Source organism: Oryzias melastigma, linkage group LG5 (assembly GCF_002922805.2).
Source record: "Oryzias melastigma strain HK-1 linkage group LG5, ASM292280v2, whole genome shotgun sequence".
NCBI lineage: Eukaryota > Metazoa > Chordata > Actinopteri > Beloniformes > Adrianichthyidae > Oryzias > Oryzias melastigma.
The window spans coordinates 35,549,905-35,569,225 of record NC_050516.1 but is presented as its reverse complement, the minus strand read 5'-3'; the positions used below and the strand labels follow the sequence as shown (position 1 = coordinate 35,569,225).

Below are 19,321 nucleotides of genomic sequence, written 5' to 3'. Positions count from 1 at the left end.
AGAATGTCGGTTACCGATCCATACTCATCAAAAACACTTTGGAGTATTGATCAACATAAAGAGATTTTTTTTAAATTCAGAACAATAGACTCTTCTGCGGCGTGGAACCAGCTTCACCCAGAATAATCACCTGCTCTGGATTATAATGATCCTCTGTGGTTTTCTTTTTCATTTTCCGTCCGTTTCTGACTCAGCTGATGAGCTTCTCTTTTACTGTAGTAGCAGTTACATCATCGGTCGACACCCCGCATGCGCTTTGATGGTCCAACGCTCACTTAAACTGCCCGGACCATTCTAAACCGGTCTGGTCCGTACCGCTCAGTGGAAACGAGGGGTTACTCTGATGGACTTCATTACTCTCACGGCTGCAGCTGTTTCTAGTTCATAGGAATCATGCCGAAAACCCGGTCTCATGAAACCATTTCTCCTGTTGTGTCATTAAAGTTATGTCCAAAATCACAATTTCGATCATCTCTCGATCAATTTGAAAAGCATTTCCGGTGGTCTTTTAATCTTGAATATGCTGTCTTTAGCCAAAATCATTAAACTTGTGTCATTTTCAAGGACATAGTTTCTGCAGAGCAGCAGGAGTTCATTAGAAATTCACCTCTGAGTTTTGGGCGGGACTTTTGGTGTGGAGTAATCCCACCACACTTCCCTTCCCTGTTGATGAGAGCTCTCTGTTTACATGCTCTCCTGTAACCTTACAGCCCCTCACACCCAACTAAACATCATCAGTGCAACAGAAATGTTGGTTATTGGAGATATCCAGCCAAACAGTTTTTGGATTCCAGCTCAGACGAGGAAAAAAGACGTTCATGGATCTATTTGTTGGAGCCTGTGACCCGCTGATTGTATTTTCTACATTACAAACACGATCTTATCAAACAGAATTTCTTAATTTGCTTCTGATTCAAAATGATTTGAATAAAGAAAAACTCAAATATGCAATTTTGAGTTTCAGAAAAATGCCACAAGATGTTAAAAACACCAAAACACTGTTTTCATTGGAATGGCTCTTAGAATATCTGAGTAATTCTTCTTTTGCCCTTTAGATCAGTGGTCTTTCAAAGAACATATAGAGTGTAATTGCATAACAAAACGCATCTTTCTATGACTGTTTCCAAAACGGTTTCATTCCTGGTGTATTTGGCCTCTGGACTTGAAACATTCAGATTAGATCAGTGAAACGTGCTGCACAGATGAGAGTAGAGCCGCGCTATATTTGTTTGACTTTTAAGATTAAAAAAAGATTTTTCAGTGTCGACTGACTCACACACTAATAAGTCTGCGCCCAGTGAAGTGGGAGAATCGCGGTAAAAGTCTGTTAATGGTTTAGCTGTGCTTGGATGCGCCGCTGAAGTGAGAGAAGAGCTGTCAGGGTTGGAGGGTCAGAGATCGCCTTTGACTGGTTTGGTTGGTTGCTATGTGCTTTAAGCCCTTCTAAATTTAGCATTTGTCTTCTCTGTGTACTTCAGGTCAGAGGAAGCTCGCAGGGGTAAACAAACTCAAACTTATGTGATGATTTCTCGTGTTGACACGTGACGTTTAAGGTGAACCGTTGGATTTACATGTTTGGAACTGGCAGCAGAGGAAGAAAAGCCTGAATATGTAATGAATCTGTGCATAATTGCTAATTCTGAATATGGTTTGCAAGTGGAAAATTCCTTAAAGCAGGATTAGTAATTTGTGAAAATCTGTCACTCAAACATGCTTTAGAAAGAAAATTCTCTGCACCCTTTTCCTCTTCATCCAACATCACCCACTCACTCTGCATTGCTCTCACAGATGGTTTCACATAGATATCATTGTCACTTGTCCAGCGTAGATGATGGAGACTTGGATTGTTGTCAGTGATCTGAATAAACAGAATTAAGGGTTTATCTTTAGGGAGCTGACAGTTCCCCTCATGGTTTATGGAGGACTGAGAAAGAGCACCAGTGTATCTGAGCCTGATAATATTTGACATGAACTGACACGAGGAGAAAAATAAGGCTGTAACCTTGTGAATCAACTTCTGTATGTTTTCATGTCACTGATATCTGTTTAGCAGCCTAAGAACAAAAATACAATTCAGGAAGTACTGTGACCATTTCCTGAGTATCTGATTATAGATTCATAAGAATATCTTGTGTGTTACTAACTGCTTAGACAGTTCATTCCGGGTGAACCATATGCTGATGACAGTGTAGTTATGGGTAAAGTCAATATGAGTAATGGACAGTCTCCTGTTAGTGTGTGAGTCTTACAGGCCAATATCTGAACAACTATTTTATCTGTACCTGGAAGCAGAAGTGATTATCAACCACACGTGGTTAACAACCATTGAAAAAGAGAGGGCACACTGAAGAGAAAAGTACTAGAATCAGGAAAACAGGTACCAGTACTGAGAATTGTATTAAAAAAACAAAAAACAAACATTAGAGATGCAGAGTGGTGAGAAAGATCACATAAATGGAGGAGTCCAAATTCAATTCAATTTGATTCATTTAGCCCAGTATCACAAAACAATTGTCTCATTGAGATTCATACTAGTAATTGTACAAAAGCAGAAGGTTGGTCATATAATATAAACAATAGCTGATTGCTAAACTGAACTAAACAGACTAAACTAAACTGGTCATCCCTGCCCTTAAACCCTCCTTCTCGATAAGGAAAAACTTCTAAAAAATTCTGATTCCAGGAAAAAAAAAACCTCAGGGATTTTCTCCCAGGACAAATAGGCGATTTACAAGGACTATTGAAGAATAATTAGCTTATCTAACTCTACAACTTCATATTTGAATAGAGTTTAGCCAGATAGGACTGGAGGACAGGTGGGAGAGAGGTCCACGGCCAAGACGAGCCAGAGGCGTGGTCCACAGCCAAGAACAGAAGCACAGACAATCCATCTGAGGAACAACACATGAGTTGCACTGCACCAAACAGAAGAACTAAATAAAAATAAGTATTAACCCTTCCGCTCTCCTTAGTTTGTTTACATTAAGAGTGGGGTCATCTGGACCCCCCAAGACAGTGCGCTGAACTTTTTTTTTATCTTTGATTTTTGAGTTTCACTAATGTCTATGACAGACATAAAATCCTGTCCACCTTTGTCATGGAAGAAATCACATATCAACATGTGGTTGGAGTCATCTGGACCCCAAAGAGAGCGGAAGGGTTAAAGAATAGAGGAGAGGTGAAGTAAATGAGAATACTTTCCTCAGGTTCAAACTTCTAGCACCCTCTTAGCAACTAACAATGGAAGTTAACTCAGTCATTATTTTTTTACAATACGGACGTCGTCATGTTGAAGCCAGACATCGACAGTAAGCAGTCAGTCGATTCAACATTTCTATGACAACCACTCTCACCAATCAGGAGTGAGCTTGTTGGAAGCACCGCTTGAAAGTAGAATCTGTCAATCAAACCTTTAGAACAATCGACTTAATCCACCTTTTATTGAATCATCATTGGGGGGGGTCACTCGGTCCAGTTCTCACATACAATCAATGGTTGTGAAAAATGCCTGAAAACTCAAGTAATGTTGGTTGCTGGTTGTAACATCCTGACAGGCATGGAGATAATCAGCGTTAAAAAAAAAAGAATTAAGGAAGTGCCGTTTCTCATCTGCTGCAGTTTTGAATCGTGTTCAAAAATCCTGCTACAGTTAATGTTTTAATTAGCACCCCTAGTCTTTTTAAGCTCTTTGAAGACATACTGTTGTGTAATGTGTCCCCAGTATTAGACAAAGATCCGTACTGATCCTCGGAAATGTCTCTTTTTTTGTTTGTTTTTACGTAGGTGGATCGGTATGACGGCTCAGGCCCTGCTGTGTCGCCAAATGCTCTCCCTTATGGAGCAGAAGGTTACGACGCTGTAGACGGCACCCCAGACCCCCAGCGCACCAAACAGGCGATAGCCCAGCTACAGCAGAAGATCCTCAAGCTGACGGAACAAATCAAGATCGAACAAACCGCTCGGGACGACAATGTGGCCGAATACCTGAAACTGGCCAACAACGCAGATAAACAGCAGAGCGCGCGCATCAAACAGGTGTTTGAGAAGAAGAACCAGAAGTCGGCTCAGACCATCCAGCAACTGCAGAGGAAGCTTGAGCACTACCACAGGAAGCTTCGGGAGGTGGAGCACAACGGCATCCCTCGCCAGCCCAAAGATGTTTTTCGAGATATGCACCAAGGACTGAAAGATGTGGGAGCGAAGGTTTGTGTTTCAGAACATCTCCAGTCTTCAAATGTCCTGATCAGACCAACGGATTCAGAGTCATTATCTGACGATACTGAGTCCCGATCCGATACTACGGAAGCTGAAATGAGCCTGCTATATCTTTTTTTTTTTTTGGATCGTTTCTTTTTATAACAAGATAATAACTCGTTATAACGAGAAAACAAAGTTAGTTTTCTTGTTATATCAAAAAACAAAGTTAGTTTTCTTGGAAAATCGAGATAAATAGTTATAACGAGAAAATGATTTTTGTTTTCTTGAGGAAACAAGGTAATAACTCAGTATAATGAGAAACAAACATGATAATAACTAGTTTTTTTTTTTTCGAGAAAACAAGATATTAACTCATTATAACAAGAAAATTAAGTTTGTTTCCTCAAGAAAATGAGAACAACTCCTTATAACTAGAAAATGAAGTTCTTTTTTTTGAAAAAATTATATAACTCATTAGAACGAGAAAACAAAGTTTTTGTTCTTATAACAAAATAACGAAGTTAGTTTTCTCGAGAAAACAAGATAATAACTCATTAAAATGAGCTAACTCGAGAAAATGAGATAACTCGTCATAACGAGGAAAAAAAGTTTTTTTTTTCAAGAAAAATTAGATAATAACTCGTTATAACAAGAAAACAAAGTTATTTTGTTTCAAGAAAACTTGATAATAATGAGAAAACAAACCTCTTTTTTTGAGAAAACGAGATAATAATGCGTAACTAAAAAAAAAAATTAATGGCAATTAATCGCCATTATTTTTTTCCAGATTTGCAATTAATTAGTTAATTTCTTTTAATAGATTCCCAGCCTTAATAAAAATATATTTATATTTTAATTCCTGTGTTGTGTTAAGACAAACACTTGCTGTCAAACATTTATGTAAGCAGTTGTTGAGCCTGGAAGTCCCGATCTGTGAATATCTTGCTAACTTTACAGAACAGTTTCTGTGCGCTTCCTCCTCAAACAACATTTAATTACCATAAAATGCAATTTATTCAAAAACAGGAACTAAATTGACGAACCACAGAGAAACCACAGTAGAAGAACTTAATGTCACATCCTGTGACATCATTAGCAGTGGACTGAGCCTTTATAACATTCGTTATAACTAGACATCTAGTGGAATATTTATCTGTAACAATAATCTTGAAATGAATATAGCGCTGATCAAAATAATAATAACTTAAACATCCATTCCATGATCAGAATGCATCTTATTCTGAATGAGTCTGAAAGTACACGATTGGGTCACATTACTGATCACACGATCAGATCGGGACATCCCCCGTTTCTACTCAGCATTAGTTTAAAGAATTTTAAAAATAGCCACAAAGGGGAAATTTAATTCATCCGCACAAGTGCAATCATGATGAGTGGTGATGGATGATTATGGTAAAGGCCCATCAGAAGAGCTTATGTGTTTGCAGTTTTAATGAGGACTGTGAAAAACCATTCATGACTAGAACACTGTGGTGGTAGCATCTCCTCAGTGGTTGTTGGCCACTTTGTTTAAACTGTACAAAGAAGCAAACAGGTCCTTAGGTACCATCTACTATGACGCGTGTCAAAGTCAAGGCCCGAGGGCCGGATCCGGCCCTCCAGATCATTTTACTTTATTGGTATTAATGATCTTTTCTTGCACTTATTTCTACTTGTATAATTTTGACAAAATATGTTTTTATGGAGAGTAAAATATTGAGTTATTTAAGGTTTAAGTTGATTTATTCTGAAATAATATTCCTGTCTTTTTATTATTCATAAAAGTTACAGTTTTAAAGTTTTAAAATTTTGCATTTTGCCAGCTTTTTGGACTATTTTGGCATTTACTAGGATTATTTAGGCTATTTTGGAGTTTAGTTAATATTTCAGCTACATGCTAGCTGTTTTTTGCTAATTTAGTTTTTTTTTTACGTTTTTTAGGCTGTTTTAGGCTAATATTTACACGTTGCCTGTTTTGGGTGACTTAGGCTTTATTCTTTTTTTTAGGATATTTTAAAGTTTAGCTATTTTTTCAGCTACATTCTAGCTATTCTGGCTAACCTAGTTTTTTTTTAACGTTTTTAAGCTAATTTGGGCTATCAACTTCAGTGATTTTAGCTATCAATTTCAGCATCTTCAGCGCCAAATTCAGCTTACAGCATTCACAGTAGCATTATCACAGGTAATGCTATATATCTAGTTCATAAATATCTTAAAAAGTTACAATTTAAAAGTTTTAAAAATGTAGTTTTCGAGTGTTCAATAAATGTTTATCCTGTTCTTCCTGCGATCTCAGCTGTGTTTTTGGATTTTGGCCCCCTGCACAATTGAGTTTGACACTCCTGTACTATGACTTCAGTCATAAATCGTTCACATAATTAAAAAAATACTAATAATTTTGCATCTTTTAAAAGCAAAATTTGTGATTAAATATCCTTTCTTCCTGACAGGTGCCCCTGTTTCAGCTGTTGGTGTGTGTAGGAACTAGTTGTCTGTATTTGCTGCTGCTTAGCTTGATCAGGTGATTCTAGATTCTGATTGGCTGAACACACCTAATCCAGGTAAACAGCAGCGACGAGGGGGGGTTGAGCCAGCAGGGCAGCAGCTCTCGTGGATCAGCATTGAAAGGAATAAATGTTGGAATTTATAATTCATCTATGGACACATTTTTAGTTTTGTGTATGAGTCATATTTGTAACATGAGAGATCAGGAATCCAGACAATAAACTTCTCATTAAACTGAAGTGTAATTAAAAAAATGCAAATGTTCGTATGGAAAAGAGAACATATTTGATTTATTTATCTATTCAGGTTGTGTTACAAAGATTTTATATTTTTCTGTCGTGATTTTGAGTCATTCTTTGTTTTCATGTCTCCGTGTGATCTGCTCTCTCCAGGTAACGGGGGGCTTCTCCAGCTTTTCACAGGCGACCCATTCTGCAGCTGGAGCGGTGGTCTCCAAACCCAGAGAAATCGCCTCCCTGCTCCGCAACAAGTTCGGGAGCGCAGACAACATCGCAGCTCTGAAGGACTCTTTGGATGAAGCGCAGGGAGACGAGGGCGTTGGTCCTGGAGGATCGCGGACCCTGGGGACCGGACAGTTACAATCCAGCCCCAAGTACGGCAGCGACGATGACTGTTCAAGTGCTACGTCTGGTTCTGCAGGAGCTAACAGCACCCCTGGAGCCCCCGGAGGCCCTCCCAGCTCCAGGGTCAACACGCTGGAGCTCGCCCAGGCCTCAGGCTTTGATGTGGTCCTCCACGAGATCCAAGAGCTCCGGGAAAACCAAAGTCGACTGGAGGAGTCTTTCGACAACTTAAAAGCCCACTACCAGCGAGATTACACCATGATCATGGAGGCCCTGCAGGAAGAGCGGTACAGGTAACAGCAGCAGACACTCCGGTTCTTTAAGGTGGATTCAGACTGGACATGTTTGGTCCGCTTAACCCTTGTGATCTCTTATGGGGTCCAGATGACCCCTCTTTTAATTTAAACAAGCCTTGGAGAGCGGAAGGGTTTCAGTGAACCAAGTACCAATTACTTGTTAGAGCGTTAATTTTAACAGCTAAAAACACTTATTACTGGCTTTCCTGTGTCTCAGCATGCATACGGGGAGCTGTCATGACCTCATCCTAAAAGCTCTATAGTACTTCCTTAACAGAATTCTCTTAAACAACACCAACACCGCAACGATGAGACACAGCAACTCATTCAAATCTGGTCGGATGAATTCAAGCTCAATAAAATAACTTGTAACATGATCAACATTGCTTTTTACGGATCCCCTGAAGGGACATCAAAGGGACCAGATACTATGTGGATACTATCTGATGAGCACCAGATACTATGTGGATACTATCTGATGAGCACCAGATACTATGTGGATACTATCTGATGAGCACCAGATACTATGTGGATACTATGTTGATTTTTTTTTTTTTAGAAAAACATTTTTTTAACTTCAATTTTTTTTTTTGTTTTGCTTTGATGTCCCTTCAGGGGATCCGTAGCTTTCTCACTGGTTTCCAGTTAATTTACCCGTCATAAATACTTGGCGTACCTCGTAGCTGGAGTGTCCCTAGTCTTGCAGTATTCCTCCGCGGTACCAAAGCAGCATTAAATAGTATTGAACCTCGTCTTCATACAGTGAAATGAAAAGTGTAAATAAGTGAAAATCCTGGTAAATCCTAGAACCGTAGCATCTTCATCTTACTCTTTTTGTTTTGTTTAGCTGCTGGCCAATGACTGAAGAGATCATTAGTCACATGGTTTTGTTTACAAGGTTTGGTCTGAAACAAAAATCTCTGGTAGATGTCAGTCTGAATAGAGATTAAATCTAATCTTCAGGACTCGACCCGGAACAAATAAGTGGATCGATCTGAACCAAAAGACTTTTCCAGTCTGAATACACCCTTAGATCTGCGTCAGCCAAATAAAACTCTGTTTTAATACACTTTTCTGTTCATGGTTTGCAGGTGTGAGCGCTTAGAAGAGCAACTTAACGACCTGACGGAGCTGCACCAGAATGAAATTCTAAACCTCAAACAAGAGCTCGCCAGCATGGAGGAAAAGATCGCCTACCAGTCTTATGAGAGAGCCAGAGACACGCAGGTAAAGTTTCACCTGGATGATCATGTAATTCCAGCTTCACGAGTCATTCCTCTGAAGGTCTATTCTCGTCTCCACTTGTAGGAGGCACTGGAAGCCTGTCAGACGCGCATCTCCAAGATGGAGCTGCAGCAGCAGCAGCAGCAGGTGGTGCAGCTGGAGGGGTTAGAGAACGCCACGGCGAGGACTCTCCTCGGGAAGCTGATCAACGTGCTGCTGGCCGTGATGGCCGTGCTGCTGGTGTTCGTGTCCACCGTCGCCAACTGCGTCGTCCCCTTGATGAAAACACGCAGCCGCACCTTCTCCACCCTCCTGCTCGTCATCCTGCTCGCCTTCCTCTGGAGACATTGGGACGCCATCTCCGAGTATTTTCACCGCTTTCTGCTGCACCCCAGATGACCGGTCCAGGGGGCGGGTCTGTGAAGGAAACCAGTGCACTTGTACAGAAACGTGGAGTCTTGGCTTTCTTTTCTTACAGTTTTTCTCAAAACTCTTTTGATTTCTGACTTTTGTTTTGAGGATAAACGGAGCGAGGCTGAATGTTTGGAAGAATCTTTGTGTCTTACGTGCAATGGTGGCGCCAGCACACGCTGTAGAATCAGAGGAGGGATGGGGAGGATCCCGGAGAGAACTGCACAATTGATTTCTCTCTTGAGTGAATTTGTTTACATGAGGAAAATCGTATTATTTCTTCTTATTTTATGATGATTTCAGTGGTATTTTGAACGTCACTGCTATTTTAATACAGCTTTTTTAATGGTGATGAGCTGACAGTGTTCTTAAGATTTATTTATCCATGTTTTCAGAAGCTTCCTCACTATCTTTGTGTCTTGTTTTTTTTTTTTTTTTCAGTCTGCTTTTGCCCTTTATTCTGTTTTTTTTGGAGCTCGGGTGACCAAGTACGACTCTGTGCGCTCACTGTACCTGCAGGTTGTGGTGCCTCCACGTCGGCTTCATTCTACTGGAATCGCACTGGATCAAATAGTTTGGGACTGTTTCATGTAGGTGTGGTGAGCCAATAACTGGTTCTGCCACAGCTACGGTTCTACTATCGAAGGCGTTTGGAGTCGCGACCTGCCAACCGGCTGCTACTTCTCAAAGCTCTTTCATCGCAGAGAAACTGAATGAACATACTTGAAGAGCCGCTAATGTGCTCAAAGACTCAGTGCTTCCGTACTGTTTCTATTAGTGACAATGAAATAGAAATACTTTTTAGTTTATTTTTTGTTTACTTTTTAAATGATGAATAAATTTCATGTTTTTGAAAGCTGAAGTGTGTCTGTGTGTTCCTGACAGAAGTTTTGGACTATTTTGGGTTGAGGAACTCGTGTTACTGTTCCTGTATTCTTCGACAAAGTTTGCATTGTTAGAAATTAGGTCTGCCACGATTAGTCGACTACTCGAGAATTAAAATAGTATTATATGTAGTCAGAGTGTTGTAAAGTTGAAAGTTATAATGGCATTATTCTAGCTTTTTGGACTATTCTGGCTTTTATTAAAGTTTTTTAGGCTGATTTGGAGTTTAGCTAATATTTCGGCTACATGCTAGCTATTCTGGCTTATTTAGTGTTTTTTAGGATAATTGGTAGTTTAGCTAATACATCAGCTACATGCTATCTATTTAGGCTAATTTAGTATTTTTTTCAGTCTTTTCGGCAAATTTGAAGTTTAGCTAATATTTTAGCTACATACCAGCTATTTTGGCCAATTTCGAATTTTTACAGTTTAGGCAAATTTGGAGTTTTGGTATTTTTTCAGCTGTATGCTAGCTATTTTGGATAATTCAGAATTGTTTCAGGTTTTTAAGGCTAATTTGGAGCTTAGCTATTATTTCAGCTGCATGCTAGCTTTTCTGACTAATGTATATTTTTCAGTTTTTTAGGCAAATTTCGAGTTTAGCTAATATTTCAGCTACTTGCCATCTATTTTGGCAAACCTGCTCACCTCTTGTAACATCTTTTGTCGTGAACCGCAAAGTTTAAACTAAATTTTAGACCACACCGAAGCTCATTGTAGAAAAATTGTCCATCCCTTTCCCAAGACAAAATAATCGACTTCCTCATTCAGCTTACTGCATTCACACTAGCATTATGAGGTAATGCTACTTATGAATCCACCAGAAACCAGTTAAAAAGTTTTGGGTTGTTTTTATCATTGATGACTTTACACTACCTGCTGCATTGACACAATCCTATGATGTGGGATGTTTTTACTCAAAAGTCATGCATTAATCAGTATTTCATTTTTCTTAGACAGGCTTAGATGGAGGAAACTGATTCGCTTTGGCGACCCCTGAAGGGAAAAGCCGAAAGGAAAGATTCATTTTTCTGAAGGGCGAGTAAAGACTTGTGGCTCTTACTGGGTTTTGGTTGGCGAGAACTCGACCCGAATGGCTCTTCAAGTGTTCAAGGTTGCAGACCCTGCTAGTTATTTAACCTTTCAACCATACTTAAGCCTTCAGTTTTCCTTCGGAATTATCCCCATGTCCCAAGATCAAGAGTTTAATACAGGGTTATTCAAGTCCAGGCCTCGAGGGCCGGTGTCCTACGTGTTTTCCAACCAACCTTCCATTGAAGCTCCTTATTGGCTAAACATACCTGATCCTGGAAATTAGCAGCCAATAAGGAGCTTCAATGGAAGGTTGGAGGGAAAACATGTAGGACACTGGCCCTCGAGGCCCAGACTTGAATATCCCTGGTTTAATAGTTTAATACTGGAGGGGAGAAAAAAAAAGAAAAAAAAAAAGTTTCTCAACAAAAATACCAAGATCCAGAGCACTCAGATTGTGAAACAAAGCTTCATTCAGCATCCAAGAATGCCATGAAGCCTCAAGTCACCTTATATCTCAAGTTGAGTCATCTGGACTTCAGACTGATAAAGCCACTTTGACAAATGAGTAAAGATTGAAGTCCAGATGACATGAGTCATCTTTTAGACGTCACCTGGAAAGAAGAAAACCTTCCACAGCATAGGTGTGTCAGAGTCATGGCCTCCTGCTGATCTTTAAGAAATCCTCATGCTAAACGTGAACAGCTCAGGTGTTTTTGCCAATAGTTGAAAACATGTAGAATAGCAGCACAAGGTCTGGAGTTTGACACTTTAATAATCTATAGACCACAGCAGAATAAGCCTGAAAGCCTCAGAAATTAGATTCAGCAATTTATGCTTCATTGTAGTGAAGCCTGGAATGTGAAGGTGTTCGCATGAAAAGGAAACCAGTCCTCACACTTAAGATTTTATTGTAGAGAAATTCACAAAAACAGTTTAAACCAATTTAAAAGTATTCAAATGTATGCACAAAAAATGTAAATGCTCTGAGAACTAAAAAGGAATCTGAACTCAAAAACCCTTACTGACAAATAAGGCTTTTTTTAAATCTCATTCTTTCTTCCCTCTTTTTCCAGTTCTCCTAGGGGCGGGGGCCTCACCGTCAGCCTTGGCAGCTTCCTGGGATACTTTTGTTGTCCTTTTGGTTGGTTTTACCGCTTCAGTTTTATTTGAAGTGGAGCTTCCTTCAGGCTCTTTGGAGTCTGCCTTCTTGGCTTTCGGCTTCTTTGCTGTGGCAGCTTTTGGAGGGACGTTTTCATCTTTCTTGGGCTTTTTGGGAGGCTTCACTTCCTGGAAGACGAGTTATTCCAACACTTTAAGGACAAACTGGAATGATTTTTTTTAAGTTTTAATTAAAATACATGTAGTCATTTAATTATGAAGACCACTGGGGTCAAACTCAATCACACAAGGGGCCAAAATCCTTAATGCACCTTAGGTCACATGCCAAACACATTAAACATTTATTGAACACCAATAAAAATTTTTTTAAAAACTGCAACAATGAATTTTATAGACAAAATTACGCCGAAGACGCTAGCGCCGACCGCCAAAGACGCTAGCGCCGACAAGCACCAACCGCTTGAAAAAAATAAAGTTAAAGCTGATAGCCAGCTAAAATATTATCTAAATGCCAAATTAGCCTTAAAAAACAAAACAAAAAAAACAGGTTAGCCAAAACTGCTAGCATGCAAATGAAATATTACCTTAAATAACTTCCAATATTTTGTCAAAATTATACAAATGAGCGCAAAATGACATTGGGCCATTAATAAAATGATCTGGAGTGCCAGATATAATTACCCAGAGGGCCGGATCTGGCCCCCGGGCCTTGACTTAGACACGTGATTTAGGCAATATTTTTTAGCAGTTGAGAATTTAAGAAAAGTCAAAGTGAATTATGTAAACTTTTTAAATTTTAAACTTTGAAGTCCCTTAAGCTCATCTCACCTTTGATGCCTTTTTCTCCTCGTTTGCAGAGGTCTTGGCAGTGGCCCCTAAAGAAAGAAAGTCAATGGGGTAAAAAACAGTTTGGATTCAGAAAAATGTGACTCTTCACACCTGGTTTTTTAGTCTTCGTTCCATCCTTTGGAGCCTTTTCCGCTTTCTGCGCATTTGGATCCGCATTTTCCCCTTTCGGCTTTAGCGCCTTGACTTTTGGAGCCAGCTAAGCGCAGAACCACAAACGTCAGGTAACTTACTCAGGTAATGCGCACCTGTGTGATTGCCATCTTACTTTAAATTTCCCCTGCGCGCCTGTGGTGGTGGTGGCGGCGTTGCCTGGCCTCACCAGGGTGCCGTTTTCCAGCCCCTTCTTCAGCGCGTTGCGCACCAAGTGCTTCAGCTTCAGCACGTCCACGGAGGGGTACGACTGTTTGATGTAGCTCTGGATGGCGTGAGAGGAGGCTCCTTTGCGAGGGTCCAGAGCCGTGAGGGCCTCTTTCACCATCACCGTTGTCGGCGGATGAGCGACCACTTTACGCAGCGGCTCCGCTCCTGGACGGGAAGGTCAGTTTGCGTTCAGATGCGTAAAAGTTTGGAGAGGTGTCTGCGTAACTGTACGCACCTGGTTTTTCCCCTGCGGGCTGGCCCCGCGCACCACTTGAAGTGGATTCAGTGGAACCAGCGGAGTCCATGGATGACCTTTTGGGAGGAGGAACAATTCATTCTGTGCGGAGCCGAACAGGAGCAGATAAAAAGGCTTTTGTGGCGCGCGCTCGGCTGCACCAGCTGAATCTGATCTCCCCCTGATGATGCCAAATCAACACGCAACGCAGAAAAAAGACTTTGAATATTAAAATAAATTAAAATAAGATTAGTAACATCAATATAAGCAACAATGTTGTAGTTAGTTGAAAAATATATATATTTTAGTGATAGAAAAGTGGACTAAAGTTACGTAAAGGCCTCATGTCTATGGCTAAAGCAACTATAGATAGGCTGACAGATGCAACTTAAACAAAAAATAAACAAAATGTCTCTTTTGGCATTTTTTTAATTGGACAAAAAGAAGTTTTATCAATATAGGAAAGAAAAAAAAACTTTTTTTTTTCAGAGGAATCATAATTATTTTTTTATCGACATACAATTCAGGAAGTTAAAATTCATTCTGACGATTTGATTCATATCATAATTTATGGTTGATGATACAATTCATAGTCGATATTGATCTGATTTACTGAACTAAAATCAATCCAGCCAAAAAATTAATCAAACGAGAATGAATGTCAAATCTATTCATATTTTAGTTTCATAAGATGATCTCACTGTTGTTCTTCCACATCAAAGTAATACAACATTATTAGAACATTATATCACGCTGTGTGGTCACATCTTTAATTCTACTGATGGTCGGAGAGATCTAGTATTGCCTTTCCATCAAACTCATTTTGACAGGTGACCTTTGACCCGCACATTCCAAAGTGATGACGTAACAATTTGATATAAACTTTATATAAATTTGATATCAAATCTTTATAAAGTTAATATAAAGTTCATATCAAATTGTTACGTCATCACTTTGGAATGTGCGGGTCAAAGGTCACCTGTCAAAATGAGTTTGATGGAAAGGTAATGCTATATCTCTCTATGGTCAATCAATTTTTTTCTGCCATCATCACTCGTGTGTAATCCGCTGTGATCGATCATTTTTACATTTTTACCATCTCTCAATCCAAACAGTATTCTCCAAGATTAAAATGACCAATTTCATTTATTTTTAAACAATTTAGAACAGTGTAAATCGATTCTATTCCATAACATCTTTCCTCAGACAGTTTGATCTGGTTGGATCTCAGGAATATAAATGGATTTATTGATTAATTAAATAGAGATCTAAATCTAAACAGATAAACGTGTTGTCAGTCTCCATTCACCGGATAATATTTGGCACCATCCACAAAAAAATATATCTGTATTTATATTAATCCACTGTTGAATTAGATTCTATTAATGAGATTGTGTTGAAGGAAGATTTTCAGACAACATAGCTTGAAAAAGTCTGCAGTAGTATCTCTTTATGTCTTAAGGAAGAATGTTTGAAATGAATGAACAAATAGTTCATATTGAGAACACCACAAGGTAGCGCCAAAGTGTGAATTTATTGTTCATCTTCAACATTTTGTCCCTCAGATGCACTGAGACAAATACACCAATAGAAAACACACCATTAACATATGAAAGCATTTGTAATGTTTCATTTCCATTAGGTAGAATAAAGTAGATTTTTTCTGAATTAAATGAGTTGTTGTCTTTTATTCTAAAGTGTTTTTTTTTATTGAAACTTAATGTGATCCTACAAACCTCAAAGAAAACGTATAATTTAAATCCATTACAGCTCAGTGATGATCATTAGACTGATTGAGATTAACTAGAGTGAATTTATAAATGTTAGAGATTAATTATGACATGAGGAATTTTAATTCAAAACTTTAATTTTTAGCTGTTTAAATGAATATGTGCAGCAAGAGATGAATATTTTATTTTTTTAAGTTTAGGTCACAGTCAGGAAAATAGATGGATGCAGGAAAATGTTGGATAAATAATATATTCATTCATTAATGCATTGAGATGTAGTAACATTTAATTGAATTTGAGTATGTATAACTCACACTTTAACACCAACAAATGAGTGTTTTGCTTCAATTTGACAGTCGTAAGTTTTTTGCTCTTTCTGTTTTAGTACAAATTAGTCCCTACTCCATTATTTCGCCCAAAAAATATCAATATGAGAAATGATTAAGAAGCATTCTTATAAACACTTTTGAAATTTGATAGAAAAAACTGTCTCAATGCTTGTAGCAAACAGCTGGAAGTTTTTAATACTCATTTTCTGACGTGGTTTACAAGTAAAAATCATCAGACATTTTTACCAGCTTACCCCAAGCTTCAAAATAGTTTCTTTATTCAGTTCCTGATAAATTAAAAGCACATTCTAAAAAGTCTTCAGCTGATTCTGTTGCCCAGTGTTTGACACTTTTCTGTTGTGCGTGCTCTTTGTGTGCATACAAAGGTCTTCCTGGGTGCAGCAGTTAGTGTGTTAACATTTTAGTTTGAACCTCAAATCAGATTAACAGAGACTGTGAAGTTCCTTTATAAGACCAAGTGTTTGTGGTTGTTACCCTTAATAAAAACGACCAAAGTAAACTCACAAGCAAAAATGTCCTGTAGCCACAGAAATAGTTGTGTTCTTGTAACACAAAACGATGAAAATGAAAGGTGAGAAAGCAGTAAGTCGACTGCAAAAGAGGTTAAAACTAGAAAACCTCATAAACACGCTGGAAATAATCATTCTCTCAAGACAGTGGTGAACTTTATACAAAGTTGTGGCATCTATTGACTTTGTTTTTATTTTTGATCGAAGGATGATCGTGTCCTTCCACAAAGGGCACTGTCCAGTACAATGGCTCTTCCTCAGATCCATTTCCAATTAAGAGCGGGGTGAAACAAGGGTGCATGCTCGCACCAACAGTCTTTGGCCTCTTCTTCTTTTTGCTGCTCTCCTATGCCTTCAGTCAGTCCGAAGATGGAAAATGGCCCCACACCAAAAGCGACGGCAGCCTCTTTAATCTGGCCCACCTCTGTGCAAAAAGTAAGGTACTGTATGTCAGGTTCTGATACAAGAGTTGCTCTGTCTCCTGGGAATTACCTGGCAAGACAGCATCCCAAACAAGACCATCCTTGAACAGGCAAGTATACCAAGTATGCTCGCCTTGCTAACCCAGTGCCATCTCTGGTAGCTTGGTCATGTCAGCCGGATGCAAGATGGGAGGATTTCCAAGGACGCTCTGTATGGTGAGCTTGCCACTGGTTCCAGACTTGCAGGAAGACCTGTCCTTCACTACAAGGATGTCTGCAAGACACAAGTTCAGGTGATATCGACCCAGCAGGATGGGAGCAGGCAGCTGAGGACTGCACCCGCTGGAGAAGGCCTATAAAAGAGGTCGTCCAGAGAAACCAGAAGAAGAAAGAGCAAAAGTGGGAAGACGAAAGGGTGCCCAGACAGCAGAAAGCAGCATCAGTACCCTCCTCAGAGCCAGATGCAACCTTTCAAGAATTGGCCATGGTGCAGATTCCATTGTCTCCTGAGACAGAAGGATGCCAAGAGGTCTATGGACAGACCCCACCCTTTTTGACTAACATCTACATTTGACAATAATATGATAAACCTTCAGAAACGTGTTATCTCATTTTATGATACTACCCCCTCCTACTTCTTTATCATCCACCAACTTCTTCAACCTCTTTACCCTTATCCCCCATTGCTAACATCTCACTTTCTTCTTCTTTATTTCCATCCGGCCCAACAAAATAAAGAATACAAATATAACCAATATAAACAAAGCTTAGCCTCAAGTACAAAATAGTTTTCATACAAATATACAGATTATAGATACAGATATATAGATTGCAAACCCCTATTGTAAGAGTAAAATCTGTCCAACAGAAACAATTTTTTTCATCCTCTGCTTCATATAGTGGAGTAGTTAACTAAAAAAAATCTTTCATTTTATGATACAAGCATGAAATTTGGCTGAAGCACGTATAAGACACCAAATTTTAAGAAAAAAGTGCTAGCCACGTTAAGTTCCAGAATGGCGGCCATTTTCCAAGATGGCCACCAAAGGTTGTTGGTGTAATGAGTTACATTGAAAAAATATGAGTACTTCATCAGGTAACTTGACTGCTCGAGGCTTTGTGTTGCGCAAGCCATTATAGGGCATTTTTTGGGCAGAAAGAGCTCATCCTCACTGCCACCCTGGCATTAGCAGTCCATTTTCGGGGCAAAAAACCATTGAAAACATCATCAAGTAAACTATTTTTATGATATTCTGCCAACTTTACTGCCATGGCGGCCATCTTGAAAAAAAATGGCGGCCATATTGGATTTTTGTGTGGCTAGCACTATTTTCCTGTAACTAGACCCAGAGACTATAACTGTACCAAATTTCATGCTTGTATCATCAACTGAACGATTCTGGCTAAAAATGACACTACGCTGCTCCACTATCAGGGGTTTAAACTCCAGGCCTCGAGGGCTGCTGTCCTACATGTTTTCCGACCAACCTGCGATTGGCTAAGCAAAGCACACCTACTTTTGAAAAACTGAAAACATGAAAAGTAAGTTAAAAGTCTTCTAAATAACAGAGTTCTAAACCATATCCTCAGCATGTGGGTTGTACCATAAACACTGGTCGTGTGGTCTGTCAGACATTCAAGTGGAAGTGTGTTTCTGTGGTCAGCTGCTGAGCTTCACTTCTGAAAGTAAATTTAGGACGCAAAAAAACAAGACAAGAAGCTCAGAAGACAGAGAGCTGTGCAGAGTGTAGAGCATTCCACCTCATCATGATGAAGCTTCAACTGCTCTTCTCACTGATCTGTAAGTGTCTCCTTTGAGTTTTAGTTTGAACTATTATTTAAAGTCCCACCAAACCAGGAAGAACTTTCAAACATGGATGCTTTTGTGTTTTCTTGTTTCAACAGATTTCTGTCTGGAGTTGGAAGCTCATGGTCAGTCTCTGAGTTCAGTGTAGCTGTGATCTTTACATGTCTATGATTGTTTAACCGTAACATGCTTGTTTGATGTTATTTTAAAGATGAATGTGAGCCATTAAGTGTCATATTGTCCTCTGAAATTTCAGATCTTTCTGCGCCCAAACTGACAGTGGATGTATCTGTGATGAGAGAAACAGATTCAGTGACATTAAAGTGTCAGAGTCCATCTTTAGATTCTACTTCTGAGTGTTCTTTCTTCACTCTAAGTGAAACGCTCTTTGAGGGCCGCTGTCTGCAGACACTGACAGGAGCTGAACTTCTGAATCGAGTTACAAGAAGATCTCCTGCTACCATTGTAGTTAGATGTTTCTACACTGTAAAGGAAGGAACTTTTCATTCTCCAGACAGTGATGCATCCACCATTGAGATAAACAGTAAGTTGTGTTTTTAAAGTTACTTTATATTTTTAATAGAGATGTTGTCTTATGTTCTTTACCAAACCCAGTAAAAATAATGAACATGATCTCTAATTTACTTCTTCTTGTTTTCAGACCTTCTTCCACCTGATCTGATCGTGAATCCACAGCTGATCTCAGAAAAGGATTCAGTCACATTAAACTGTCAGACTCCGGTGTCTTTGACAGAATGTTTTTGGCTCTTTAAGGGAAGACGTCAAGCCAGACCAATGTCCTG

At 39.3% G+C, this 19,321-nt stretch overlaps 2 protein-coding genes across 5 annotated transcripts in view; one reads left to right on the top strand and one right to left on the bottom strand.

Moving 5' to 3' along the window:
• Positions 1–10,079, top strand: part of tmcc1b (transmembrane and coiled-coil domain family 1b) — a 19,398-nt gene extending 9,319 nt beyond the window's left edge. For all 4 annotated transcript variants that reach the window (XM_024270608.2, XM_024270609.2, XM_024270607.2 and 1 more), the window contains 4 exons: positions 3,784–4,203; positions 7,095–7,579; positions 8,674–8,809; positions 8,891–10,079. In XM_024270608.2, the coding sequence (XP_024126376.1) occupies positions 3,784–4,203; positions 7,095–7,579; positions 8,674–8,809; positions 8,891–9,205 (1,356 nt within the window). In that variant the 3' untranslated portion in view covers positions 9,206–10,079. The remainder of the gene's footprint in view (positions 1–3,783; positions 4,204–7,094; positions 7,580–8,673; positions 8,810–8,890) is intronic.
• Positions 10,080–12,028: 1,949 nt separating this feature from the next.
• On the bottom strand, positions 12,029–13,857 carry LOC112145262 (protein B4). Its single transcript, XM_024270395.2, has 5 exons — positions 13,701–13,857; positions 13,371–13,630; positions 13,196–13,301; positions 13,085–13,131; positions 12,029–12,424 (listed from the first exon to the last, which is right to left on the bottom strand). Exons 1-5 carry the CDS (start codon positions 13,768–13,770, stop codon positions 12,185–12,187), a joined length of 723 nt encoding a protein of 240 aa, XP_024126163.1. The 5' UTR covers positions 13,771–13,857; the 3' UTR covers positions 12,029–12,184.
• Positions 13,858–19,321: the final 5,464 nt, after the last annotated feature.

Excerpts from the sequence above, each read along its gene's own strand:
- LOC112145262 (XM_024270395.2), bottom strand. The coding sequence starts at position 13,770 with ATGGACTCCGCTGGTTCCACTGAATCCACTTCAAGTGGTGCGCGGGGC. Across the intron at positions 13,302-13,370 it reads GCGCGCAGGGGAAATTTAAA|CTGGCTCCAAAAGTCAAGGC; the intron begins GTAAGATGGCAA and ends TTCTGCGCTTAG. Across the intron at positions 13,132-13,195 it reads AACGAAGACTAAAAAACCAG|GGGCCACTGCCAAGACCTCT; the intron begins GTGTGAAGAGTC and ends TTCTTTCTTTAG.